The sequence below is a fragment of the Salmo salar genome, chromosome ssa09, assembly GCF_905237065.1.
Source record: "Salmo salar chromosome ssa09, Ssal_v3.1, whole genome shotgun sequence".
Taxonomy (NCBI): Eukaryota; Metazoa; Chordata; class Actinopteri; order Salmoniformes; family Salmonidae; genus Salmo; species Salmo salar.
The window spans coordinates 19,648,642-19,672,382 of NC_059450.1; the positions used below are offsets into that span (position 1 = coordinate 19,648,642).

Sequence of the window (23,741 nt, forward strand, 5' to 3'; positions counted from 1 at the left end):
CATGTTCTGAGCAAGGAACTTAAACATTAGCTGTCTTACATGGCTTATATTGCACTTTCTTCTCCAACACTTTGTTTTTGCATTATTTAAACCAAATTGAATACGTTTCATTATTTATTTGAGGCTAAATTGATTTTGTTGATGTATTATATTAAGTTAAAATAAGTGTTCATTCAGTATTGTTGTAATTGTCATTATTACAAATGAAAATAAAAAGAATCGGCCGATTTAATCGGTACCAGCCATTTTTGGTCCTCCAATAATCGGTATCGGCGTTGAAAAATCATAATCGTTCGACCTCTAGTATGGATGATTCATAGTGAAGGCTTGGTTTGTGCAGATAACCAACAACTTACGACGTTTGGAATGAGACTAACGTGAGGTAAAGAATAATTCATTAATTAGAAGACTAATTGATCAGATATTAAAATATCTGAAAAGTTATATTAGGAAAATTATAACTTTGTAATCTGAAGATTTTCCTTGGTGCCCCGACTTCCTAGTTAATTACATTTACATGATTAGTTTTATCACGTAATAATAATTACAGAGAATTGATTTGATAAAATAAGTCTTCACTTTAATGATGCCAAAGACACGACAAGGGCCTTGATCAGGGAGGTGACCAAGAACCCGATGGTCACTCTGACAGCTCTAGAGTTCGTCTGTGGAGATGGGAGAACAAGCCAGAAGCACAACTTCTGCAGCACTCCACCAATCAGGCAGTTATGGTAGAGTGCCCAGACGGAAGCCACTCCTCAGTAAATGGCACATGACAGCCCGCTTGGAGTTTGCCAAAAGGCACCTAAAGAATCTCAGACCATGAGAAACCAACATTAAACTCTTTGGCCTGAATGCCAAGCGTCACATCTGGAGGAAACCTGGCACCATCCCTACAGTGAAGCATTGTGGTGGCAGCATCATGCTTTGGGAATGTTTTTCAGAAGCAGGGACTGGGAGACCAGTCAGGACAAGGCAAAGATGAACAGAGCAAAGTACAGAGAGATCCTTGATGAAAGCCTGCTCCAGAGCGCTCAGAACCTCAGACTGGGGCGACGGTTCACCTTCCAACAGGACAATGACCCTAAGCACACAGCCAAGACAACGCTGGAGTGGCTTCGGGACAAGTCTCTGAATATCCTTGAGTGACCCAGCCAGAGCCCGGACTTGAACCCGATCAAACATCTCTGGAGAGACCTGAAAATAGCTGTGCAGCAACGCTCCCCATCCAACCTGACAGCTTGAGAGGATCTGCAGAGAACAATGAGAGAAACTCCCCAAATACAGGTGTGTCAAACTTGTAGCATCATACCCAAGAAGACTTGAGGATGTAATCGCTGCCAAAGGTGCTTCAACAAAGTACTGAGTAAAGGGTCTGAATACTTATGTAAATGTCTTATCAGTTTTTATTTATTTATACATTTGCAAAGAAGTTAAAAAAACAGTTTTTGTCATTATGGGGTATTTGTGTGTAGATTGAGGGGGGGGAAAAAACAATTTAATCAACTTAAGAATAAGGCTGTAACTTAAGAAAATGTGGACACAGTCAAGGAATCTGAATACTTTCTGAAGGCACTGTATACAAAAGTATGTAGACACCCTTTTAAATTAGTGGATTCGACTACTTCAGCCAAACCCATTGCTGACAGGTGTATAAAATCGAGTACACAGCCATGCAATCTCCATAGACAAACATTGACAGTAGAATGGCTTTACTGAAGAGCTGTGACTTTCAACGTGGCACCGTCATAGGATGCCACCTTTCCAACAAGTCAGTTCAAGCAGCCGCACACAAGCCTAGGATCACCATGCACAATACCAAGCATCAGCTGGAGTGGTGTAAAGCTTGCCACCATTAGACTCTGGAGCAGTGGAAACGCGTTCTCTGTAGTGATGAATCACGCTTCACCATCTGGCAGTCCGACGGTCGAGTCTGGGTTTGGAGGATGCCAGGAGAACGCTGCCTGCCCCAATGCATAGTGCCAACTCTGTTTGGTGGACGAGGAATAATGGTCTGGTGCAGTTTTTCATGGTTCTGGCTAGGCCCCTTAGTTCCAGTGAAGGGAAATCTTAACACTACAGAATACAATGACATTCTAGATGATTCTGTGCTTCCAACTTTGGGGAAGACCCTTTCCTGTTTCAGCATGTCAATGCACCGGGCCACAAAGAGATCCATACAGAAATGGTAGTTTGAGATCGGTGTGGAAGAACTTGGCTGGCCTGCACAGAGCCCTGACCTCAAACCCATCGAACACATTTGTGCAGAATTGTAACGCCGACTGCGAGCCAGGCCTCATCGCCCAACATCAGTGCCTGACCTCAATAATGCTCTTGTGGCTGAATGGAAGCAAGTCCCCACAGCAATGTTGCGTCATCTAATGGAAAGCATGCTCAGAAGAGTGGAGGCTTTTATAGAGGGGACCAACTCCACATTAATGCCCATGATTTTGGAATATGAGATGTTCGATGAGCAGGGGTCCACATACTTTTGATCATGTGTAGTGATGATTCATGACTTATGTTGTTTATATAGTGCTCTATTTTGAAATGACCTTATCAAAAATGCAGATGACATTGTACTGCAAGTCAGATCAGTCGGTGTAAATTGAATCGTCCCAAGCTGACTCTCTCCCTCCCAGCCGTAGCAGGCAGCTACCTCACAGCCAGTCTCAAATCAACCCCCCCCTGTGTTGGTCAGGTGAGATGGGAGGTCAGTGAGTGTGTGTGGGCCTTACCTAGCACGTGTGATACATAATTCTGCTCTGAGACAGGGTTGCGAGACGAGGTACACAGAGAGGGGTGTGGGGATGCCAGACACGGGGACAAGACAGAGCCAGGGCCAGCCAGGGCTGTGATAGGAGTGGAGAGGGAACCGCTCTGATTGACGAGGGCCGCCTGACGGCAAAATATGTGACACAAATCAATAGTGGCCTCATATGGCCCAAATCACAGCTCCCCCCGGCCTCAGTGTGGGGACTGGAGAGTGATTGCATGTACAGTGGTGGCCACTGTATTTAACTAAGTCAAGTCAGTTAAGAATAAATTCTTATTTACAACGACGGCCTACCGGGGAACAGTGGGTTTACTACCTTGTTCAGGAAATTGTTGCATTTATATTTTTGTTCAGTAAAAGGAGTACCGGTACAGAGTCAATGTGCAGGGGTATGAGGTAGTTGAGGTAACGTAAGGTCGGGTTAAAAGTGACTAGGCAATCAGGATAGATAATTAACAGAGTAGCAGCTGTGTGTGTGTGTGTGTGTGTGTGTGTGTGTGTGTGTGTGTGTGTGTGTGTGTGTTGGAGTGTCAGTGTAGTATGTGTGAGTGTGTGGGTAGAGTCCAGTCAGTGCGCATAGAGCCAGGGCAAGAGTTCGTGCAACAACAAAAAAAGGGTCAATACAAATAGTCTGGGTAGCCATTTGATGAACTGTTCATCAGTCTTATGGCATGGGGGTAGAAGCTGTTCAGCAGTCTTGTGGCTTGGGGGTAGAAGCTGTTCAGCAGTCTTGTGGCTTGGGGGTAGAAGCTGTTCAGCAGTCTTGTGGCTTGGGGGTAGAAGCTGTTCAGCAGTCTTGTGGCTTGGGGGTAGAAGCTGTTCAGCAGTCTTGTGGCTTGGGGGTAGAAGCTGTTCAGCAGTCTTGTGGCTTGGGGGTAGAAGCTGTTCAGCAGTCTTGTGGCTTGGGGGTAGAAGCTGTTCAGCAGTCTTGTGGCTTGGGGGTAGAAGCTGTTCAGCAGTCTTGTGGCTTGGGGGTAGAAGCTGTTCAGCAGTCTTGTGGCTTGGGGGTAGAAGCTGTTCAGCAGTCTTGTGGCTTGGGGGTAGAAGCTGTTCAGGAGCCTTTTGATCCCAGACTTGGTGCTCTTATACCGCTTGTCTGCGGTAGCAGAGAGAACAGTCTATGACTTTGGTGGCTGGAGTCTTTGACAATTTTTAGGGCCTTCCTCTGACACTGCTTGGTATAGAGGTCCTGGATGGCAGGGAGCTCAGCCCCAGTGATGTACTTGGCTGTACGCACTACCCTCTGTAGCGCTTTGTGGTCAGATGCCAAGCAGTTTCCATACCAAGCGGTGATGCAGCCAGTCAAAATTCTTTCAATGGTGAAGTTGTAGAACTTTTTGAGGATCTGAGGGCCCATGCTAAGTCTTTTCAGCTTCCTGATTGGGAAGAGGCATTGTCGTACCCTCTTCACGACTATGTTGGTGTGTTTGGACCATGATAGGTCCATAATCATGTGGACACAGAGGAACTTGAAGCTCTCAACCCGCTCCACTACAGCCCTGTCGATGGGAATAGGGATGTTGTCGGCCCTCCGTTTCCTGTAGTCCACGATCAGCTCCTTTTGTCTTACTGACGTTGAAGGAGAGGTTGTTCTCCTGGTACCACACTGCCAGGTCACTGACATCCTCCCTATATGCGGTCTCGTCGTCGGTAATCAGGCCTACAGTAACACTGTTGTGTCGTCGGCAAACTTAATGATGGTGTTGAAGTCGTGCACAGCCACGCAATCATGGATGAACAAACAGGGAGTACAGGAGGGGACTGAGCACGCACCCTTGAGTGGCCCCCGTGTTGAGGATCAGCATGGCGGATGTGTTGTTGCGTAACCTCACCACCTGGGGCCAGCCCGTCAGGAAGTCCAGGATCCAGTTGCAGAGGGAGGTGTTTAGTTCCAGTGTCCTTAGCTTATTGATGAGCTTCGAGGGCACTATGGTGTTGAACGCTGAGCTGTAGTCAATGAACAGTATCCTCAAGTAGGTGTTCCTTTCGTCCAGGTGGGAAAGGGCAGAGTGGAGTGCAATAGAGATTGCGTCATCTGTTTATCTGTTGGGGCAGTATGGGAATTGGAGTGGGTCCTGGGTGTCTGGGATGATGGTGTTGATGTCAGCCATGACCAGACTGGGTCAGGTAAAGGTTACCTCAGCATCCGCTGTACTATATTTTGTATGCTGTAGTTGAATTGGTCATTATATGTCCAAAACCAATATTTTATGCTATAATTTTTTTGTCAGACAATTATTGTCCTTGAGGCTTAAACATATCATGAAAGGGGAAAGAGTGCATAGGAAAAGGTATTGTAGGCAGTAACGTGCATGGATTGATAATTTCCTCACTGACAGCTATTACAATGTGAACATAGACAGCTTGAAAAAATGTCTGAAGTGTTTTTTAAGACCTCAGGGCCTGTCACATGGCCTTTTACACTGAACTTCAGTCACACAGCGACACAGGGCTGAATGCTGCTGCACCGCTCGGCTCTGGAGTGCTACCACTGCTGCACAGTTAGCAACAACATCAGCACATTCTGCCTGCCTGTTACGCTGGGGAAAGAATAATATCAATTTCACCGTTTATGCTGCCAGCGAGTCTTGTAAATGCAATCACAACATTTTCAGAACGAGGGCATTTGATTATATTTATTTTCAGATTGTGGGCTCTGTCAGTAAGCAGTATACTTTAGCATAATGACACTATACAGTCTGAACATTCAACAGTGATATGGTTAGGGCTGCTGCAGTATTACTGTAGTAAAAATGGAACATGCTTACAGCTTTAATGACTCGCATCCTTTTAACGTTGTAATTTATTTCTAGAGCGATTCCCATTTGTTATGTGTATAGAACAAGAAAAGTGTGTAACAGGCGTGAATAATCGTCCTGTTATCATTCATAAACTGCTTAGTAATTCTCTAACAGAGATGTTCATTAACCAAATGCTGAGGGGTGTTTTATATGCTCTTATGCTGATATTGATTATATTGTATAACATTCATACAATTATAATACACAGTCAGAAATAACCAAAAATTGTTTTCCACCAAGAAAATATTGATATAGCTATACTAGATATATTGGATATTTGCAGTTTCCTGCGTATAGCTGTAATAACTATATTGATGACTAGAATGTGGTGATTCTGGTGAAAAGGATATTATTAGCTGTTATTATCTGTACTGACTCCAAATCGGTCTATGAATAAAACCAAATTATCTATTTACTCAGTAAAATGCATGCTAAGTATCTCGTCTCATGAGCAAATCCAGCCCAAAGCAATGCACAGCCAGCTGCTTCATGATGCTCCTCAGCATACATTTAGCTAGATCATTATTTCCTTTTAAACCTGAACTCTCCAATCAATTACTTCAGCTTCATTTGTGCTATATAAACAGTGTAAATGGCCCAAAGGATGTTCGGCAGACTTAAAGGGATCCTCGATGGATACTTTTCGTTTGATCATCACATTAGCAGAAGACTTCCCAATGAACAGCCGGAAACAGAGAGCCTACATAGGAGAACATATGTTAGTCATCAATTTGAACTCCTCAGGGTAGGTTGTTCTTTTCTTTAGCATTTGTGTCATCCTGTTCTGCATGGTGTGTCACCATGGCCTCATTGAGAAGCAATAGACTAGAAATCTTACCTCACCAGTTTATCAAGGTTTCCTTGATGTTTTATGGTACCTATTTTGCAGCTGGAATATAGGGTAATTGAGAATATATGGTGGAGCCTGAATCTTCAACCAGTAGTACATGAACTGTAATGTTCCACAATTAAGTCAAATGTGCATGACCTTCCCTATTTACCTGTCCAGTGTCTGGGGTGTTGAATCTCCTGTTTCCATAAAGGTTATAACTACACACTAGATTCAAAGAGAAGTGAAGAATCTCCCCGTGTTAAAAGGTGGTTGGTGGGGCTCCTGTTGAGAGTAGTGGGGGTTTTCCTCTCTCTCCTCCTCTCACTCTGAAAATGTTGTCTTGACAGGATGATGAAGTGGTGCTCCAGTGTGTCGCCTGCATCCACAAGGAGAATCGCAAGTTCTGCCTGACAGCAGAGGGGCTCGGCAATCGACTGTGCTACCTTGAACCCACATCAGAGGCAAAGGTAGGCACAGAGAGACTACATACTGTGAAGAGGAATAGGCCTGTGACATTATTCGTTGTTTGTTTCTCTCAAACTGAAAGCTTATGCAACGAAAATTAGACAGCATTTCAGAGTGGCTCTTGCTCCAAGATATAATCCAGGATTTCCTACCAGAAACTAACATTTTCAATGTGGTATCATCGCCAGAGTGGCTGATTCTCATATAGTTGAGTGTAGATAATACGTTTCTGAAAAAGGGTGTATTTGAGTCAGGTCTTCTCAGGTGTTCTCCATAGTGTCCATTGAGTGGGATGAGAGAATCCTAGAATCCTATATTCACTGAGTTTAAAATTATTAAAGTCCAGCTACACACAACCAGGATCTACACATAACCAGGGTCTACACGTAACCAGGGTCTTCACGTAACCAGGGTCTTCACGTAACCAGGGTCTTCACGTAACCAGGGTCTTCACGTAACCAGGGTCTTCACGTAACCAGTGTGTTCACGTAACCAGGGTCTACACACGTTACCAGGGTCTACACACGTAACCAGTGACTACTCATAAACCAGGGACAGACTGAGAGCAACATGGAAACAGCTTACTGTACCACATCATAAAGCTGGCTGATATGGACAAAAATCCATATAGCAATACATTGCCTGAATTGATGTGATAAACGATAAACCATAGTTTTTTTGGTAACAATTTGAACAACCACTACTACTAGTTTGATGGTTAAAGCCATCAATTGTCCCGTTAAAAAACCCATAGTAGCGAACTTATTTAATTTTAAACTATACATTTCTCTAGTATAGGCCCATTATTGTAATGAACGATATCAGCAAAATGCCTGTGATAACTTATTGGTATAACTATTGGTATAATTGTCAGTCTAGAATCACTCGACTCTGCGTGTTGAATTTTTTTCTTCCTGATTGTACTTCTCAGCAGGCCTCCAGTTTAGTGATAATGCTTAATTTGGAGAAATTACACCATGCTGTTTTGCTTGACTAGTTTATAAACAAACTGTGGTTGTTTGCTATAATTGCTCAAAGCTGTAATGCAGCCTGGTACTTTGTCAGTGTGGTTTGTGCCACTAAGTGCAAAATTACTGCACGTTTATATAATGATGGATCGAGTGAGGCTTCATTGTTTTAAACAAAATCCGCATTTTTCACATCAAATGATCTAGGTACAGTGCCTTGCAAAAGTATTCATTCCCCTTGGCGTTTTTCCTATTTTGTTGCATTACAACCTGTAATTTAAATTTATTTTTATTTGGATTTCAAGTAATGGACATAGTCCAAATTGGTGAAGTGAAATGAAAAAAAAAAAGGAAAAGTGGTGCGTGCATACAATTGAAGTCGGAGTTTACATACACTTAGGTTGGAGTCATTAAAACTTGTTTTTCAACCACTCCACAAATTTCATGTTAACAAACTATAGATTTGGCAAGTTGGTTAGGACATCTACTTTGAGCATGACACAAGTAATTTTTCCAACAATTGTTTACAGACCGAATATTTCACTTTATAATTCACTGTATCACAATTCCAATGGGTCAGAGGTTTATATACAGTAAGTTGACTGTGCCTTTAAACGGCTTGGAAAATTCCAGAAAATGATGTCATGGCTTTAGAAGCTTCTGATAGGCTAATTGACATCATTTGAGTCAATTGGAGGTGTACCTGTGGATGTATTTTAAGGCCTACCTTCAAACTCAGTGCCGCTTTGCTTGACATCATGGGAAAATCTAAAGAAATCAGCCAAGACCTCAGAAGAAAAATTGTAGACCTCCACAAGTCTGGTTCCTCCTTGGGAGCAATTTCCAAACGCCTGAAGGTACCACGTTTATCTGTACAAACAATAGTACGCAAGTATAAACACCATGGGACCACGCAGCCATCATACCGCTCAGGAAGGAGACACGTTCTGTCTCCTAGAGATGAACGTACTTTGGTGTGAAAAGTGCAAATCAATCCCAGAACAACAGCAAAGGACCTTGTGAAGATGCTGGAGGAAACGGGTACAAAAGTATCTATATCCACAGTAAAACAAGTCCTATATCGACATAACCTGAAAGGCCGCTCAGCAAGGAAGAAGCCACTGCTCCAAAACCGTCATAACAAAGCCAGACTACGGTTTGCAACTGCACATGGGGACAAAGATCGTACTTTTTGGAGAAATGTCCTCTGGTCTGATTAAACAAAAATAGAACTGTTTGGCCATAATGACCATCGTTATGTTTGGAGGATAAAAGGGGAGGCTTGCAAGCCGAAGAACACCATCCCAGCCATGAAGCACGGGGGTGGCAGCATCATGTTGTGGGGGTGCTTTGCTGCAGGAGGGACTGGTGCACTTCACAAAATAGATGGCATCATGAGGGAGGAGAATTATGTGGATATATTGAAGCAACATCTCAAGACATCAGTCAGGAAGTTAAAGCTTGGTTGCAAATGGGTCTTCCAAATGGACAATGACCCCAAGCATACTTCCAAAGTTGTGGCAAAATGGCTTAAGGACAACAAAGTCAAGGTATTGGAGTGGCCATCACAAAGCCCTGACCTCAATCCCATAGAAAATTTGTGGGCAGAACTGAAAAAGCGTGTGCGAGCAAGGAGGCCTAAAAACCTGACTGTTACACCAGCTCTGTCAGGAGGAATGGGCCAAAATTCGCCTAACTTATTGTGGGAAGCTTGTGGAAGGCTACCCGACACATTTGATCCAAGTTAAACAATTTAAAGGCAATGCTACCAAATACTAATTGAGTGTATGTAAACTTCTGACCCACTGGGAATGTGATGAAAGAAATAAAAGCTGAAAAAAATAATTATCTCTACTATTATTCTGACACTTCACATTCTTAAAATAAAGTGGTGATCTAACTGACCTAAGACAGGGAATTCTTACTAGGATTAAATGTCAGGAATTGTGAAAAACTGAGTTGAAATGTATTTGGCTAAGGTGTATGTAAACTTCTGACTTCAACTGTACTTGGAAAAAAAACACTGCTGTATAGGTCTATGAAAGCATTGCAACATGGCACATCAACGAAGCCACTTTGCAGCGCTGCAGATATCCAAGTGACAATATTACACAGTGAAGCCAGTGGTTGTCTCCCTCATCAGCACTTCCCCAGTCCCATCCCTCTTTTACTGTAACATGGCATAATTGTTTTCCCATAGTAGAGCCTGTTGACAGTATAGGCTAATTGGATATTTCCGCATGGATTATTTTAATCATAAACATTTAACATGGTCTCTGATTAATTTCAGTGAGGCCGGAAAGTCAGACACAGAACATAAGAGCGTGTGTGAGAGCGTGTGTGAGAGAGTTTGGGGTGATGGTGATTTATGTATGCACTGCACAGCTACAGTATTCCCCCTCTTTACCCTTACCCCACAGCACTCACCTAGGGATTGAAGGAGAGGCAGTTGGGAAGGTCCGGATGCTTCCATCCAAGAATGGATGGTAATTATACTAGACAGGTGTGATGGATGATCTCACTGTCTGCCACTTTGTCTTCATTGCCTGGTGTTACAGTTTGTATGAAACACCATCATCCCCCAGGGACAAGAGACGAGGAAGGGGGAAAAATGACGCAACTACCACTACAACCACAACCCAAGATCAGAATGATCAGATTGACTTGGATGCCCCCCTCCCTAGTGATGAGACAAATCGACTTGTGTGGCACAGGGACACAGACACAAGGCACCAATAATGTTGATTTAAGTGGTGCATGTTTAAAGGGGCAATCGGCAGTTGCTACATTTTTTTGATTAATTAGTTAACTTCTATGGGCTACGTGGGACGCCTGCGGGACACAGCCAGTGAAATATCAGGGCGGCAAATTCAAAAACAACAAAATGTCATAATTCAACTTTCTCAAACATACAACTATTTTACACCATTTTAAAGATACACTTCTCCTTGACGTAACCACGTTGTCTGATTTTCAAAAAGGCTTTACAGCAAAAGCAAAACATTAGATTATGTTAGGAGAGTACATAGACAAAAATAATCACACAGCCATTTTCCAAGCAAGCATATATGTCACAAAAACCCAAAACACAGCTAAATGAAGCACTAACCTTTGATGATCTTCATCAGATGACACTCCTAGGATATTATGTTATACAATACATGCATGTTTTGTTCAATCAAGTTCATATTTATATCCAAAAACAGCTTTTTACATTGGCGTGTGATGTTCAGAACATGCATTCCCACCCAAAACTTCTGGAGAATTTACTAAATTACTCATCTTAAACGTTGACAAAATACATAATTATTTTAAGAATTATAGATACAGAACTCCTTTATGCAATCGCTATGTCAGATTTTAAAATAGCTTTTCGGCGAAAGCACATTTTGCAATATTCTGAGTACATAGCTCAGCCATCAGGGCTAGCTATTTTGACACCCGCCAACTTTGGAGCACACTAAACTCAGAATTACTATTAGAAAAATTGTATTACCTTTGCTGATCTTCGTCAGAATGCACTCCCAAGACTGCTACTTCCACAAGAAATGTTGTTTTTCTTCCAAATAATCCATAGTTATGTCCAAATACCTCCGTTTTGTTTGTGCGTTCAGGTCACTATTCAAAGGGTAACGCGCGAGCGCATTTCGAGACAAAACAATTCAAAATGTTCCATTACCGTACTTAGAAGCATGTCAAACGCTGTTTAAAATCAATTTTTATGGTATTTTTCTCATAAAATAGCGATAATATTCCAACCGGACAATAGTGTATTCATTCAAAGAGGAAAAGAATAAACAGCGTGCTCACGTGATGCGCATATCCAATCTCTTTGTCACCAGGCAGACCACTGAGAAACTGAGCTACTATACTCTGCCCAGAGACAGAAGACGCCTCAATCCGCTTTCTGAAGGCTTTAGAGAGCCAATGGAAGCCTTAGAAAGTGCTACGTAACCCCACAGATACTGTAGTTTCGATAGAGAATCAAAAGAAGAACTACAAATTATCAGACAGGCCACTTCCTGCTTGGAATTTGTCAAGTGGGCAGGGATGGGGTTGTCAAGTGGGCAGGGATGGGCAGGGACTTTGCTGTCATAACTTCAGGGGAAGCTGGTTCCACCATTTGGGGTGCCAGGACAGAGAACATCTTGGACTGGGCTGGGAGGGTCAAGAGACCAGAGGTGGCAGAACGGAGTGCTCAGGTTGAGGTACAGGGTTTGAGCATAGCCTGAAGGTAGGGGGGGGGGGGGGGGGAATTTCTCTTGCTGTTCCATAGGCAAGCACCATGGTCTTGTAGTGGATGCGAGCCTCGACTGGAAGCCAGTGGAGTGTGCAGAGGGGCGGGGTGGCATGGGAGAACTTGGGAAAGTTGGAAACTAGGGACTGCCGCATTCTGGATAAGTTGCAGGGATGGCACAAGTGGGGAGCCCAGCCAACAGCAAGTTGCAGTAGTCCAGGCGGGAGAGGACAAGTGCCTAGATTAGGACCTGCGTGTGAGGTAGGCTCATACTCTACGGATGTTGTAGAGCATGAACCTGCAGGAGCGAGTCACTGCTTTGATGTTAGTCGAGAACAACAGGGTATTCTCCAGGGTCACACCAAGGTTCTTTACACTTGGGGAGGGAGACACTGGAGTTCTCAACCGTGATGAGATCTTTATGCCGGCAGGCCTTCCCCGGGAGGAAGAGCAGCTCCGTCTTGTCGAGGTTTGAGGTGGTGGGCTGTTATCCCAGCTGAGATATCTGCGAGGCATGCAGAAATGCGTATCGCCACCTGGGTGTCAGAAGGGGGAAGGAGAAAAGTAGTTGAGATTAATTCGTATAGCAATGATAGGAGACCATGTGAGGATATGACGGATCTGAGTAACTTGGTGTATAGAGAGAACCGATCCCTGGGGGACACCATGCTGAAGACACAGATCCTCTCCACGTTGGATGCAATCCGAGAGTGGAGAGGAGCATCTGATGGTTCACGGTGTCAAAGCCAGTGGATAGATCTAGAAGAATGAGAACAGAGGAGAGAAAGTCAGCTTTGGTGGAGAGCCTTCATGACACAGAAGCGACCAGTCTCGGTTGAGTGACCCAACTTGAAACCTGACTGGTTAGGGTCAAGAAGATCGTTCTGAGAGAAATAGCAGGCAAGTTGGTCAGAGACACTCAAGTCAAAAAACAAAAAAAAGAAGGGATACAGGTCTATAGTTTTTGATGTCAGATGAGTCGAGTGTTGGTTTCTTGAGGAGGGGAGCGACTCAGGCCATTTTGAAGTCAGAGGGGACACAGCCAGTGATCAGGGATGACTTGATGAGGGAAGTGAGGAATGTGAAAGTTCTCCAAACCATCTCTGGAGACAAAAGGAGGGGATGGGGTCGAGTGGGCAGGTTGTCAGGCGACCAGACCTTACTAGTCGCAGGATTTCATCTGGAGAGAAAGGGGAGAAAGAGCTCAAGGCGTAGGGTAGTTCTGTGTGAATGTATGTCATCAACCTTCTTTTCAAAGTGGTTGACAAAGTCGACAGCAGAGAGGGAGGAGGGAGGGGTGGAGGATTAAGGAAGAAGAAGGATGAAAATAGTTTCCTAGGTTTAGAGATAGAAGTTTGAAATTTAGAGTAATAGAAAGTGGCTTTTACAGCGTGAAGAGAAGGTAGAGAAGGAGTGAAAGGATGATGGGTCTTCCGGAAATGTATTTTTCCTCCATTTTCGTTTGGATGCCTGCAACCCTGTTCTGTAAGCTCGCAATGAGTCACTCATTGAAAGGGGACAGTGCGAGTCATAGGATGCGGAAAATGGAGCGAGAGTAGGGCCGAAGATGCAGAATCAGGAGACAGGAGGGAGAAGCATTTAACAGAAGGGAGAGATGATGGGAAAGAAGAGTAGAGAGTAGTGGGAGAGAGAGCGACGATTGTGACGGCACATGACTATCTGGGTAGGGGCTGAGTGACTAGGGTTGGAGGAAAAGGAGACCGAAAAGGAAACAAAGTAGTGATCAGAGACTTGGAGGATTGTTGTGAGACTAGTAGGCAAACAGCCTCTAGTAAAGATGAGGTCAAGTGTATTGCCTGCCTTGTGAGTTGGAGGGGATTGGGAAAGGCTGATGTCAAGAGGCAAGGAGTGGAAAGAGAGAGTTGGAAAGACATGAATCGAGGGCAGACATCGGGAGGTTGAAGTTGCCAAGTACGAAGAGCGGTGAACCATCGTCATGAAATTAGCTTATCAACGTGTCATGGCACCTGGGCGATAGATGACAACAATGTTGAGCATGAGTGGACAAGTGACAGTGAAAGCATGAGAGAGGGAGAAAATCTCCATTTAAGAGAAATTAGTAGCCCTGTGCCACCACCTCAACTACCAGATGCTCTTGGACTATGAGAGAAAAAGTAGTCAGATGACGAGAGATCAGCTGGAGTAGCAGTGTTCTCTGGGGTGACCAGGTCTCCGTCAGGGCCAAAAAGTCAGAGGACTGAAGGGCAACATGGGCTGAGATGAACTCAGCGTTCTTGACCGCAGATCGTCAGTTCCAAACGCTGCCAGAGACCCAGAATTCCACATGGGTTGTGCACGCAGGGTACACTAAATTAGAAGGGTTGCAGCCAAGGGGTGGGGAGTGGCTGTAAAGCCTACAGGGAGAAGCACCAACAGGTATAGAAAACACACATAGTTGCCAAAGCTACTTAAGAAAATAAATGATATCAGTGAGAGCATGGTATGGAGCCACTGACACGACCACCGTTTACAGCTGCCGCTGAGAAACCAGGGGAGACTGAAGTACTAATACTGATTGCCTAGCAGAGGTGAAACCACTCCCCCTCCAATACAGCCACTGATTACCAAAACAAGTCACAAATTGCCCTGCCCCTTAGTTGTTGCCACATCAACTAGGATTATCTGCAATTTATGAGCAAGCCGGCCCCATCCCTCCGCTTTTTACCAAAACAGTAGCGGGGACTTAACTTTATTGTTTCAACTGCTAATTGCCTCTTTAAACTGTGACATCAATCAGCCAATGAATAAGCAGTTGATTGTGATTTATGGCTAGCTGCTCTTCCCTGTCAGCTATCCCATGGTAGGACCACCTGAGAGCTGAAGCCCCCCATCTCAAAATCAACAATACACGTCTGTACTGTAAAGTCTATGTTTAATAAATGAGATGGTCAATCAACATTTAGATGAGATGACGATTCAGCCAACTACTCTAATGCACAGGATGTGCTCTGCCATTATGCCCGGGGTGGGCAAACTACAGCCTATTCAATCCGACCCGAGGGAGGTTTGAGTAAAAAAACTCCAGGCCAGTCCTGAAAGTCTATATTTTCAAATAACTGCCCAATTTCTGACCCGCAAATAGATTTTCACAACAAGTCAGTCCCCCAAAAATCTGTGCGGGCCTCTATTTAATTTCGAAATCCTGATGTGGCCCTCGAGCCAAAAAGTTTTCCCACCCATGCATTATAGTGAACATGAAGGAGGTATATTGATAGGTCATCTCTTTGGGGTCATCAAAGTGAAAGAGGTGTGTAACCCTTTTAGACCTCCTCCCCAGAGAAGATGGGAAGCCCAGTCTAGTTGCTCCCCTCCCACAGCATGGGCCATAAACAAGAGAGCAGTGTGTAGACAAGCTGCTGTAAAGCTGTCTTCGTGATATGCCCTCTCTGATTGAGGACACACAGGCCTACGCCCCCAGAGCCCCAACATCCTTCTCATTACCAGACCGCTCCACTCTGCTGTCAGAGGTCGCCTGTTATTCACCTAGGGAAACCAGGGTGTGGAGGTATGGTCGGAGCAGATTCCTCCCTGCTACCCCGTATTGTGTTTCCCCAACAGCATGCCAAGAAGGAGTGGATCAGAATAGGTATTTCTAGAAAACAGCTTGCATAGAGGGCTCTGGGTGGGGTGCCGATCAAATGGAAGTGTGTGTGTGTGTGTGTGTGTGTGTGTGTGTGTGTGTGTGTGTGTGTGTGTGTGTGTGTGTGTGTGTGTGTGTGTGTTTTGACTATAAAATGGTGGTTATCTCAAAATGACCTGTATAATGATGGGTCATTAAAGTGAAGTCGGGGGACATTACTTCAAGCCATTTTGACATACAGTATCTTTGACATTTCTGAAGCTGATGCTAGAGGCTGCCCTGAGAGAGACACTTGGCTTCCTGTACGGCAGGGGCTGAACTAGATTCAGCCACAGGACGATATTTGTCAGCGTGAATGGTCGGGGGGCTGGAAAATAATTATATTAATTTGTACACTGCAAATTGACCACAACTAGACCCAAAAAGAGATTTGTATTTGAAAATTACTATAATTACATACCTTGATTACATTGAGACACGATCACATACTGTATTTAAAAAAAATAGATATTGTGGGAATACTTGGGAACAGATTACCAAAATGTTTTATTTTTTGGGGCTGTATTCCCCCCCGATGATGATTATTATTATTTATTTATTTATTTTCTAAACACTTTGTGGGGCCAAAAATAATCACTCGTCTATTGCCGACCCCTGCGTTACTACGAGTCACTACAAATCATGTCGTTTCTGTTTTGCTGGCGTAAATCCACTGTCCTGCCGCCGGTGGTCAAGCTCTCCGGATCTATACTCCACCATGATTTAAATGTGCATAATTGAAATGCCTAGAGAACAGATAGCTGCATCGATACAGCTCTAGATTTTTTCACATATTGACTTTGTTTTACCTGAGTGGCGCAAGCAGGTAGGCTCACAGCAGAGCAGAAATAAGTTGTCTGAAGTTCCAATTTAAAGTTAGATTTACCTCTAACAAGGTGAACTAGTTTAGCCAAGTTTTACATCTTGCTACCTAAAAAGGAGGACAGTGTGTTTTTGGTGTGCTTCATTTATCTTGTAGCGGTACAGGTCACTAAGTATCTCTCTCTCTCTCTCTCTCTGCCTCATTCTGTCAGACTGCTGCCCTGTCCTGTATGGAGAAGGGATGGGTGCTGCAGTCCCGCTCTCTGTCCCACTGTGCTCTGTCTCACAGATTCATACACTCTCTGTGAGTGTGAGCTCTAGTTTGACCAAGATCCACAAACACCACTGCTATAGGTACTGGCTGTAATCAGGGTTGGGGTCACATCCAGTCAATTCAGAAAGTAAACCACATTCCAATTCCACATTTTCCTAATTGAAAAGCATTGAAGATAATTGGAATTTGAATGTCAGTGTACTTCCTCAATTGACTGGAATTGAAATGGAATTAACCCCAAGCCTGGCTGTAATCATTTGGAATTTGGCCCTTATCAGTAGCTAACGCTACCCTTGGTCGAATTAGTCATGTATAAACTTTACCTTTCATTTTAAATGAAAACTTTAGTTGAAAAGTTGCATCACGTAGAGCAGCCTGGGTTGACCGGACTCCATAATGTTTTTAGGAGCAGCATAGAGACAAATGACTGTAAGCTTTTCCCCTATCAAATAAGATTGATTTGAGGTTTTCAACAACATCTGTGTTATTGCATTCCTCTCACTCTGCAGTGCTAAAGGAATGTGGAACAGTCATCCCAAATTGGTTTTCAAGTGCAATCAATCTCTGGTGTTTGTGATTGATGGTTGTTATGATTATCAGTCATGGATGTTATGGACAAATACGCTGAGTGAACAACACACTCAGTCCGTCTGTGACTAAACAATCTGAGGACCGGGCTTCTCTAGTGACCAATAAGAAGCCTTATTCTGGGTTTACATTTCATATTTTAGCCTTTTCAACACAGTTTGAAATACTCACTTGTAATTGCATATTGTCTACTGTAGGTATTCCCAAACAGGGGTACGTGCAATGCCGTTGGGGGTACGCCAAATAAAATGTGATTCACATTGAAAAAAATAAAATACCCATTTTTCTCTTCACATTTTCAAACAGTCCATTTATATTTTCCAACGGGGTTATACATTTGGGTGAGTTTTTTTTCTCTCACCTGAGTAGCCTTGTTTCACTGCCAAAAGCAAATATGATGAGAACTACATTGATTTGGGGTTCACTTATATTGGGAGTAGTGCCTTTCCTCAGCCACGGTGTGTTATATGTGCAAAAGTACTCTCTCATAACTCGATGAAACCTTCACTCTTGCGCAAACATTTAGAAACATGCCAATTTGAAAAATAAGCCACAGGAGTTTTTTGAGAGAGAATTTGGACGACTTTCGAGTAGTAAGGGGTATGAAAGCAACAGATACCATTAATAAGAAGGGGCTAGAAGCGTCTTATATGGTGAGCTACCGAGTGGCTAGGACAGACAAGCCCCATACTATTGTGGAGGACTTAATTCTTCCTGCTGCCGCGGATATGTCTGGGGGAAAAGACCAAAAAAAACGATACAATGTCTTCATCAAACAACACTGTTTCACGACGCATCAGTGACATGGCAGGAGATGTTTTGAAACAATTACTGCTTCGCATACAAGGCAGTGAATTTTATGCGTCACAGCTGGATGAGTCAACAGACGTGGCGGAACCTGGCACAGCTGCTGGTATATGTCCGTTACGTTTATGAGGGGCCAATTAAGGAAGACATCCTCTTCTGGAAACCAGGACAACAGGAGAGGATATTTTTAAAGTACTGGACAGCTTTGTGACATCAAATGGACTTTGGTGGTCAAGATGTGTTGGTATCTGTACTGATGGCACAAAAGCCATGACAGGGAGACATAGTGGAGTTGTAACGCGCATGCAAGGAGTTGCTCTGGACGCCACTTGGGTACACTGCAGCATCCACCGAGAGGCTAAGGGAATGCTGCCAAGGGAATGCCTGACAGCTTGAAAGACATTTGGACACTACAGTGAAAATGGTTCACTTTGTTAAAGTAAGGCCCCTGAACTCTTGTGTATTTTCTGCACTATGCAATGATATGGGCAGCGACCATGTAACGCTTTTACAACATACAGAAGTGTGCTGGTTATCAAGGGGCAAAGTATTGACACGTTTTTTAAAATTGAGAGACGAGCTTAAAGTTTTGTTTACTGACCATAATTTTCACTTGTCTGACCGCATGCTTGATGATGAGTATCTCACACGACTGGCTTATCTGGGTGATGTTTTTTCTCACCTGAATGATCTGAATCTAGGATTACAGAGACTCTCTGCAACTATATTCAATGTGCGGGACAAAATTGAGGCTATGATTAAGAAGCTGGAGCTCTTCTCTGTCTGCATTAACAAGGACAACACACATGTCTTTCCATCATTGTATGATTTTTTGTGAGCAAATGAATTCAAGCTTACGGACAATGTCAAATGTGATATAGCGAAGCACCTGAGTGAGCTGGGTGCATCATTACGCAGGTATTTTCCCGAAACGGATGACACGAACAACTGGATTCGTTATCCCTTTCTTGCCCTGCCTCCAGTCCACTTACCGATATCTGAACAAGAGAGCCTCATCGAAATTGCAACAAGCGGTTCTGTGAAAATGGAATTTAATCAGAAGCCGCTGAAAGATTTCTGGATTGGGCTGCGCTCAGAATATCCTACCTTGGCAAGTCGCGCTGTTAAGCCACTGATGCCCTTTGCAACCACGTACCTATGTGAGAGTGGATTCTCGGTCCTCACTAGCATGAAAACTAAATACAGGCACAGACTGTGTGTGGAAAATGATTTAAGACTGAGACTCTCCAATACAACCCAACATTGCAGAGTTTTGTGCATCCTTTCAAGCACAACCTTCTCATTAACCTGTGGTGAGTTATTCACAATTTCGATGAACAAATAAAGTTTTCTATGTAAGATGGCTAAATAAAGAGCAAAATTATTGATTTTATTATTATTATTATTATTATTATTATATTATTTGTGCCATGGTCCTATAAGAGCTCTTTGTCACTTCCCACGATCCAGGTCATGACAAAAACTCACACTCATTCTTAAGTTTAATAAATGTATTGTATAGTGTGTGTGTGTGTGTGTGTGTGTGTGTGTGTGTGTGTGTGTGTGTGTGTGTGTGTGTGTGTGTGTGTGTGGCAGGCTTGCAATGATGGCAAAAAACAACATTTGAGAGTGCGCTGACCCTGGTGCTAGAGGGAGTACGCAGCTGGAGGTTAAATGTTTGAAGGGGTACGGGACTATAAAAGGTTTGGGAACCACTGCATACAACCCTAACCCTGATCACCCTCCTCCTGTCTCTTCCAGTATGTCCCTCCAGACCTATGCATCTGCAACTTTGTGCTGGAGCAGTCTCTTTCTGTGCGGGCCCTGCAGGAGATGCTGGCTAAGACTGGCCAGAACAGTGAAGGGGTGAGTACTGTCCCTCTACCACAGCATCTATACACACACTCCTACCCCAGGGCAGACAGCAGAGAGGAGTATTTTCACAGAGTGCTTTCTGCCCAATGGGAAACTACTGAACATCCCCTGTTTCACATTTTCCATTTGATTCATTTCAGGATTTCAGGGTCATGTTATGTAATTGTTTATTACGGTGACTGGAGTTGCCTCAGTTTTATGTTCGAACACTTTTTCTCTTTGAGAGAGATAAATTAGAGGAATTGGACTATTACATTGGCCTGGAGACCTGGGCGCTGGGAGGTTGAGCCCTCCATGAATTGTAATGTTAGATTGGCCTGGAGACCTGGGCGCTGGGAGGTTGAGCCCTCCATGAATTGTAATGTTACATTGGCCTGGAGACCTGGGAGCTGGGAGGTTGAGCCCTCCGTGAATTGTAATGTTAGATTGGCCTGGAGACCTGGGCGCTGGGAGGTTGAGCCCTCCATGAATTGTAATGTTACATTGGCCTGGAGACCTGGGCGCTGGGAGGTTGAGCCCTCCATGAATTGTAATGTTACATTGGCCTGGAGACCTGGGCGCTGGGAGGTTGAGCCCTCCATGAATTGTAATGTTACATTGGCCTGGAGACCTGGGCGCTGGGAGGTTGAGCCCTCCATGAATTGTAATGTGGATGAAAGTCGTCAAGAGGCAAAGTACCTCTTTGCTGCAGCTTTCCGGAAGTGTTTCTGCCCTGTGCTGGGAGGTTGACCATTTGATTAACAATGAGGCTGAAAAGAAAATCTCTCAAATCTACAAGAATAATGACCATATTAAAGCAGAATTGCACTGTAATTACCTTTTATACACCAGGCACAGAGAAGCAAACAAGTCCAGATGACAGAGTCACTGTTGCATACACACACCTGAGGTAATGGAGGCAATCTCATTGAATGGACCTACATATGGACATTGTTGAGCAAGTTCATATGTGTATGTACTGCAGCTAATGTATTTGTAGTCGAAGCAGGTCTCTACACTACCTCCCTATCTCCTCTGAACAGGCAGTTATAGTACGTACAAAGGATGAAAGACCTATTTCCTTAGTCCACAGTCATGTGTTTGGGACATTGTGATTACAAGGCAGCCCTACAGAAACACAGCATTACCATGCTGCTTTCGCCATGCTCCTCTTGTAGGGAGAAACCTAAACGCTGCTTGTCCTAAAATGTCATGTTTAATGTTTCAGAGGAAGGATGGGGGGTAGATATGAAAATATGCTAATTTCTCATCCATTTTGGTATGATGTCGCACTTTTCCAGGTTGCAGTGTTTTACTGATCTTACTTCTGTATCTTTCTGAAATGAGTATAAAGAATTTGTTTCAGTGTGCCTCTGGTCTTTCGGTAGTTCATTACCAGTTGCAGGATGTTGTATTTTAGTGGTAAGAGTATATTGTATCAGTAGAGTGAGCCAAGAAGTATAATTACTAGATCATTTCCCATCTCATTCCTCTGTGGTCAGTTGTTTTCTCATTTATTTTAATAGACAGATAATTAAAGCATTTCTGATACAGTGATCTTAATTGGTACAATAAATTCTGTTAAAACTGTTCTTTGCGAACATTTTGCTTTTGGTTTTCATTAATCAGCTGTAACAGAGCTGTACTGTTTACCACTGCTATGTTCATCCATTGTGTTCTGCTCATCTCTCCACCTGTTAGCCTCGAGGAAAGGACCGATGGGTATGTTCACCATTCATTCCATTCTCCTCTCCTGTCACCTCTCTAGCGCATGGCTGTTTAGTCATGCTAGCAGCTTGCTCTCTCATTTTCATTGGAAATGTATCCTAGGGTTACGATAGTCCCTTCAGGTAAAGCAAATAGATCCCCCCCCCACAGAAAGCTAGTGTGTTTTTATATGGAAACATGAATGCGTATGCTGTTGAAATGACTAATGACATTATGGATTTATTTAAAGAAGTGAGTCGATTGTGCCACAGCACTTAGCAACATGACAAAGACAAATGGAACCGGGTCTAGACTTGCCATACAAATGGTCTCGCTCAACAGTTACTGCTCACATTTCTTCTGGCCAAAGAGAACATGCTACACCTCTCCTGGATTAACATCAGATGAATGTCAGTCTTCAGTCCTTCCTTAGGGGATTTAGAAGTAAGTCCAGAATCGCTGAATATTACCAACAAATCCTTACCTGTTCACAAATTCTGCACCTAACTTCAGGCATACAATAGTGAGCTACATTACATGAATTATGACTGTAGAAATAAATACACTGACATTTAGAAGGATAAAAAAAAAAAGAGTTATTATATTTGGGAAGTGAAGCAACCCCAACTCATTGTTGCCTTGCCAAACTGCTAATGATAGAAAGAATTTCCATAATTTGAGCTGTGGAGCTTCATACTCTTTGAGTTGAGTTCAAAGATAAATGGACTTGTCAATGCTGTAGCTTAGCGACCACACTGGACTCCAAATGATGGGGAATTAAAAAATCAAGCCTGATTGGTTCCATCATAGCTGTGTGAACTGGAAAAGCCCTTTGGCAAGAGCAAAGCACAGGCAGACTGGGCCTTCATGAGCGCTTAATGTGCCCTTAAAGCTTAGTGAGACGTTTTCAAGTGAAACTGCTTGTTTGCAATAGCTAAGCTGCTTTCTACGTGCCACTCTTAACCCCCTTGCATCTACACTTGTGTAGTAACTTCATTTAACATGATCTGCTAGACCAGTTCAATATAACCAGAGGGAAGGCCTTTAATCACTGTTTCTCCTTGATGCACTATTGTCCTCTCTCTAAGGAATGCTGTGGAGACTGATTCAGACCTGGTCTGGAGAAAACATTTGAACACTGGGTTACATCTCCGTAAATTCTCTCTCCTCATATGCATCTCTTTTCACTAACCCTCTCCATTCCTCTGTTCCTGCTCTGAATTGTCAATGGAGGAAACACCACGAAGGGAAAATAGTAGTTGAATGTGTCACGATTCTGTAATCAATATTCTGTCATTGAGCAGATGAGCAACAGTGGAGGGTATTGACTTACAGAAGAAATAACTTATTGATTTACCGTATTCAGCTGGTCTCTACTAATAGGCAGGGATTCCTTTAAGTGGAATAGGATCTTAGTAATGGTATTTCAGACTAATATTTGTGTTTGTTTGAGGGGTTATAGATATTGTGAACAGTGAACACACAAGGCTAAGAAAACCGTTACAGAAGTAAGCTATCAAACATCCATTTAGCTCCGTTTCAGCTAGTGACCCCAAATGGAATTCGGTGTGAAGTTCCTCTAACGTGTCCAAATAGAGCAGTGAACATACTTGTGATTTCATAACTTTGTTTACTGGGCTAAGGATCTAAGGTCAAACTGTCGGAGTCAGTGACTGAAGTGCCCAGGGTGAGGCAGGGTAAGGCAGGGTGAAGCTGATACCCTCTGGCAGGGCGACGTGTGCAGTGGTATTTCAGTGCCACCTTTGAGAGAAACCCCATTGCTGTCACCCTGGTGGCTGCTGGATAAACGCAGGGGGGTGACGTGCTGCTAAAGGTCACGCTTTCTCAATTGATGTCAGCATGTCATCTCCCGGCAACAGCTGGGGGGGAGATCGTTCCCCCCCGCCTTTGATCAAATAGCCTTTCCCCTTCTGGGCCAGGGACGCCAGGGACAGAGGAATCTGAGGCTG

At 43.7% G+C, this 23,741-nt stretch overlaps 1 protein-coding gene across 4 annotated transcripts in view; it reads left to right on the top strand.

Moving 5' to 3' along the window:
• LOC106610839 (ryanodine receptor 3) overlaps positions 1-23,741 on the top strand; it is a 162,623-nt gene that overhangs the window by 25,651 nt on the left and 113,231 nt on the right. For all 4 annotated transcript variants that reach the window (XM_045723462.1, XM_045723463.1, XM_045723465.1 and 1 more), the window contains exons 2-3: positions 6,757-6,876; positions 19,972-20,076. In XM_045723462.1, the coding sequence (XP_045579418.1) occupies positions 6,757-6,876; positions 19,972-20,076 (225 nt within the window). The remainder of the gene's footprint in view (positions 1-6,756; positions 6,877-19,971; positions 20,077-23,741) is intronic.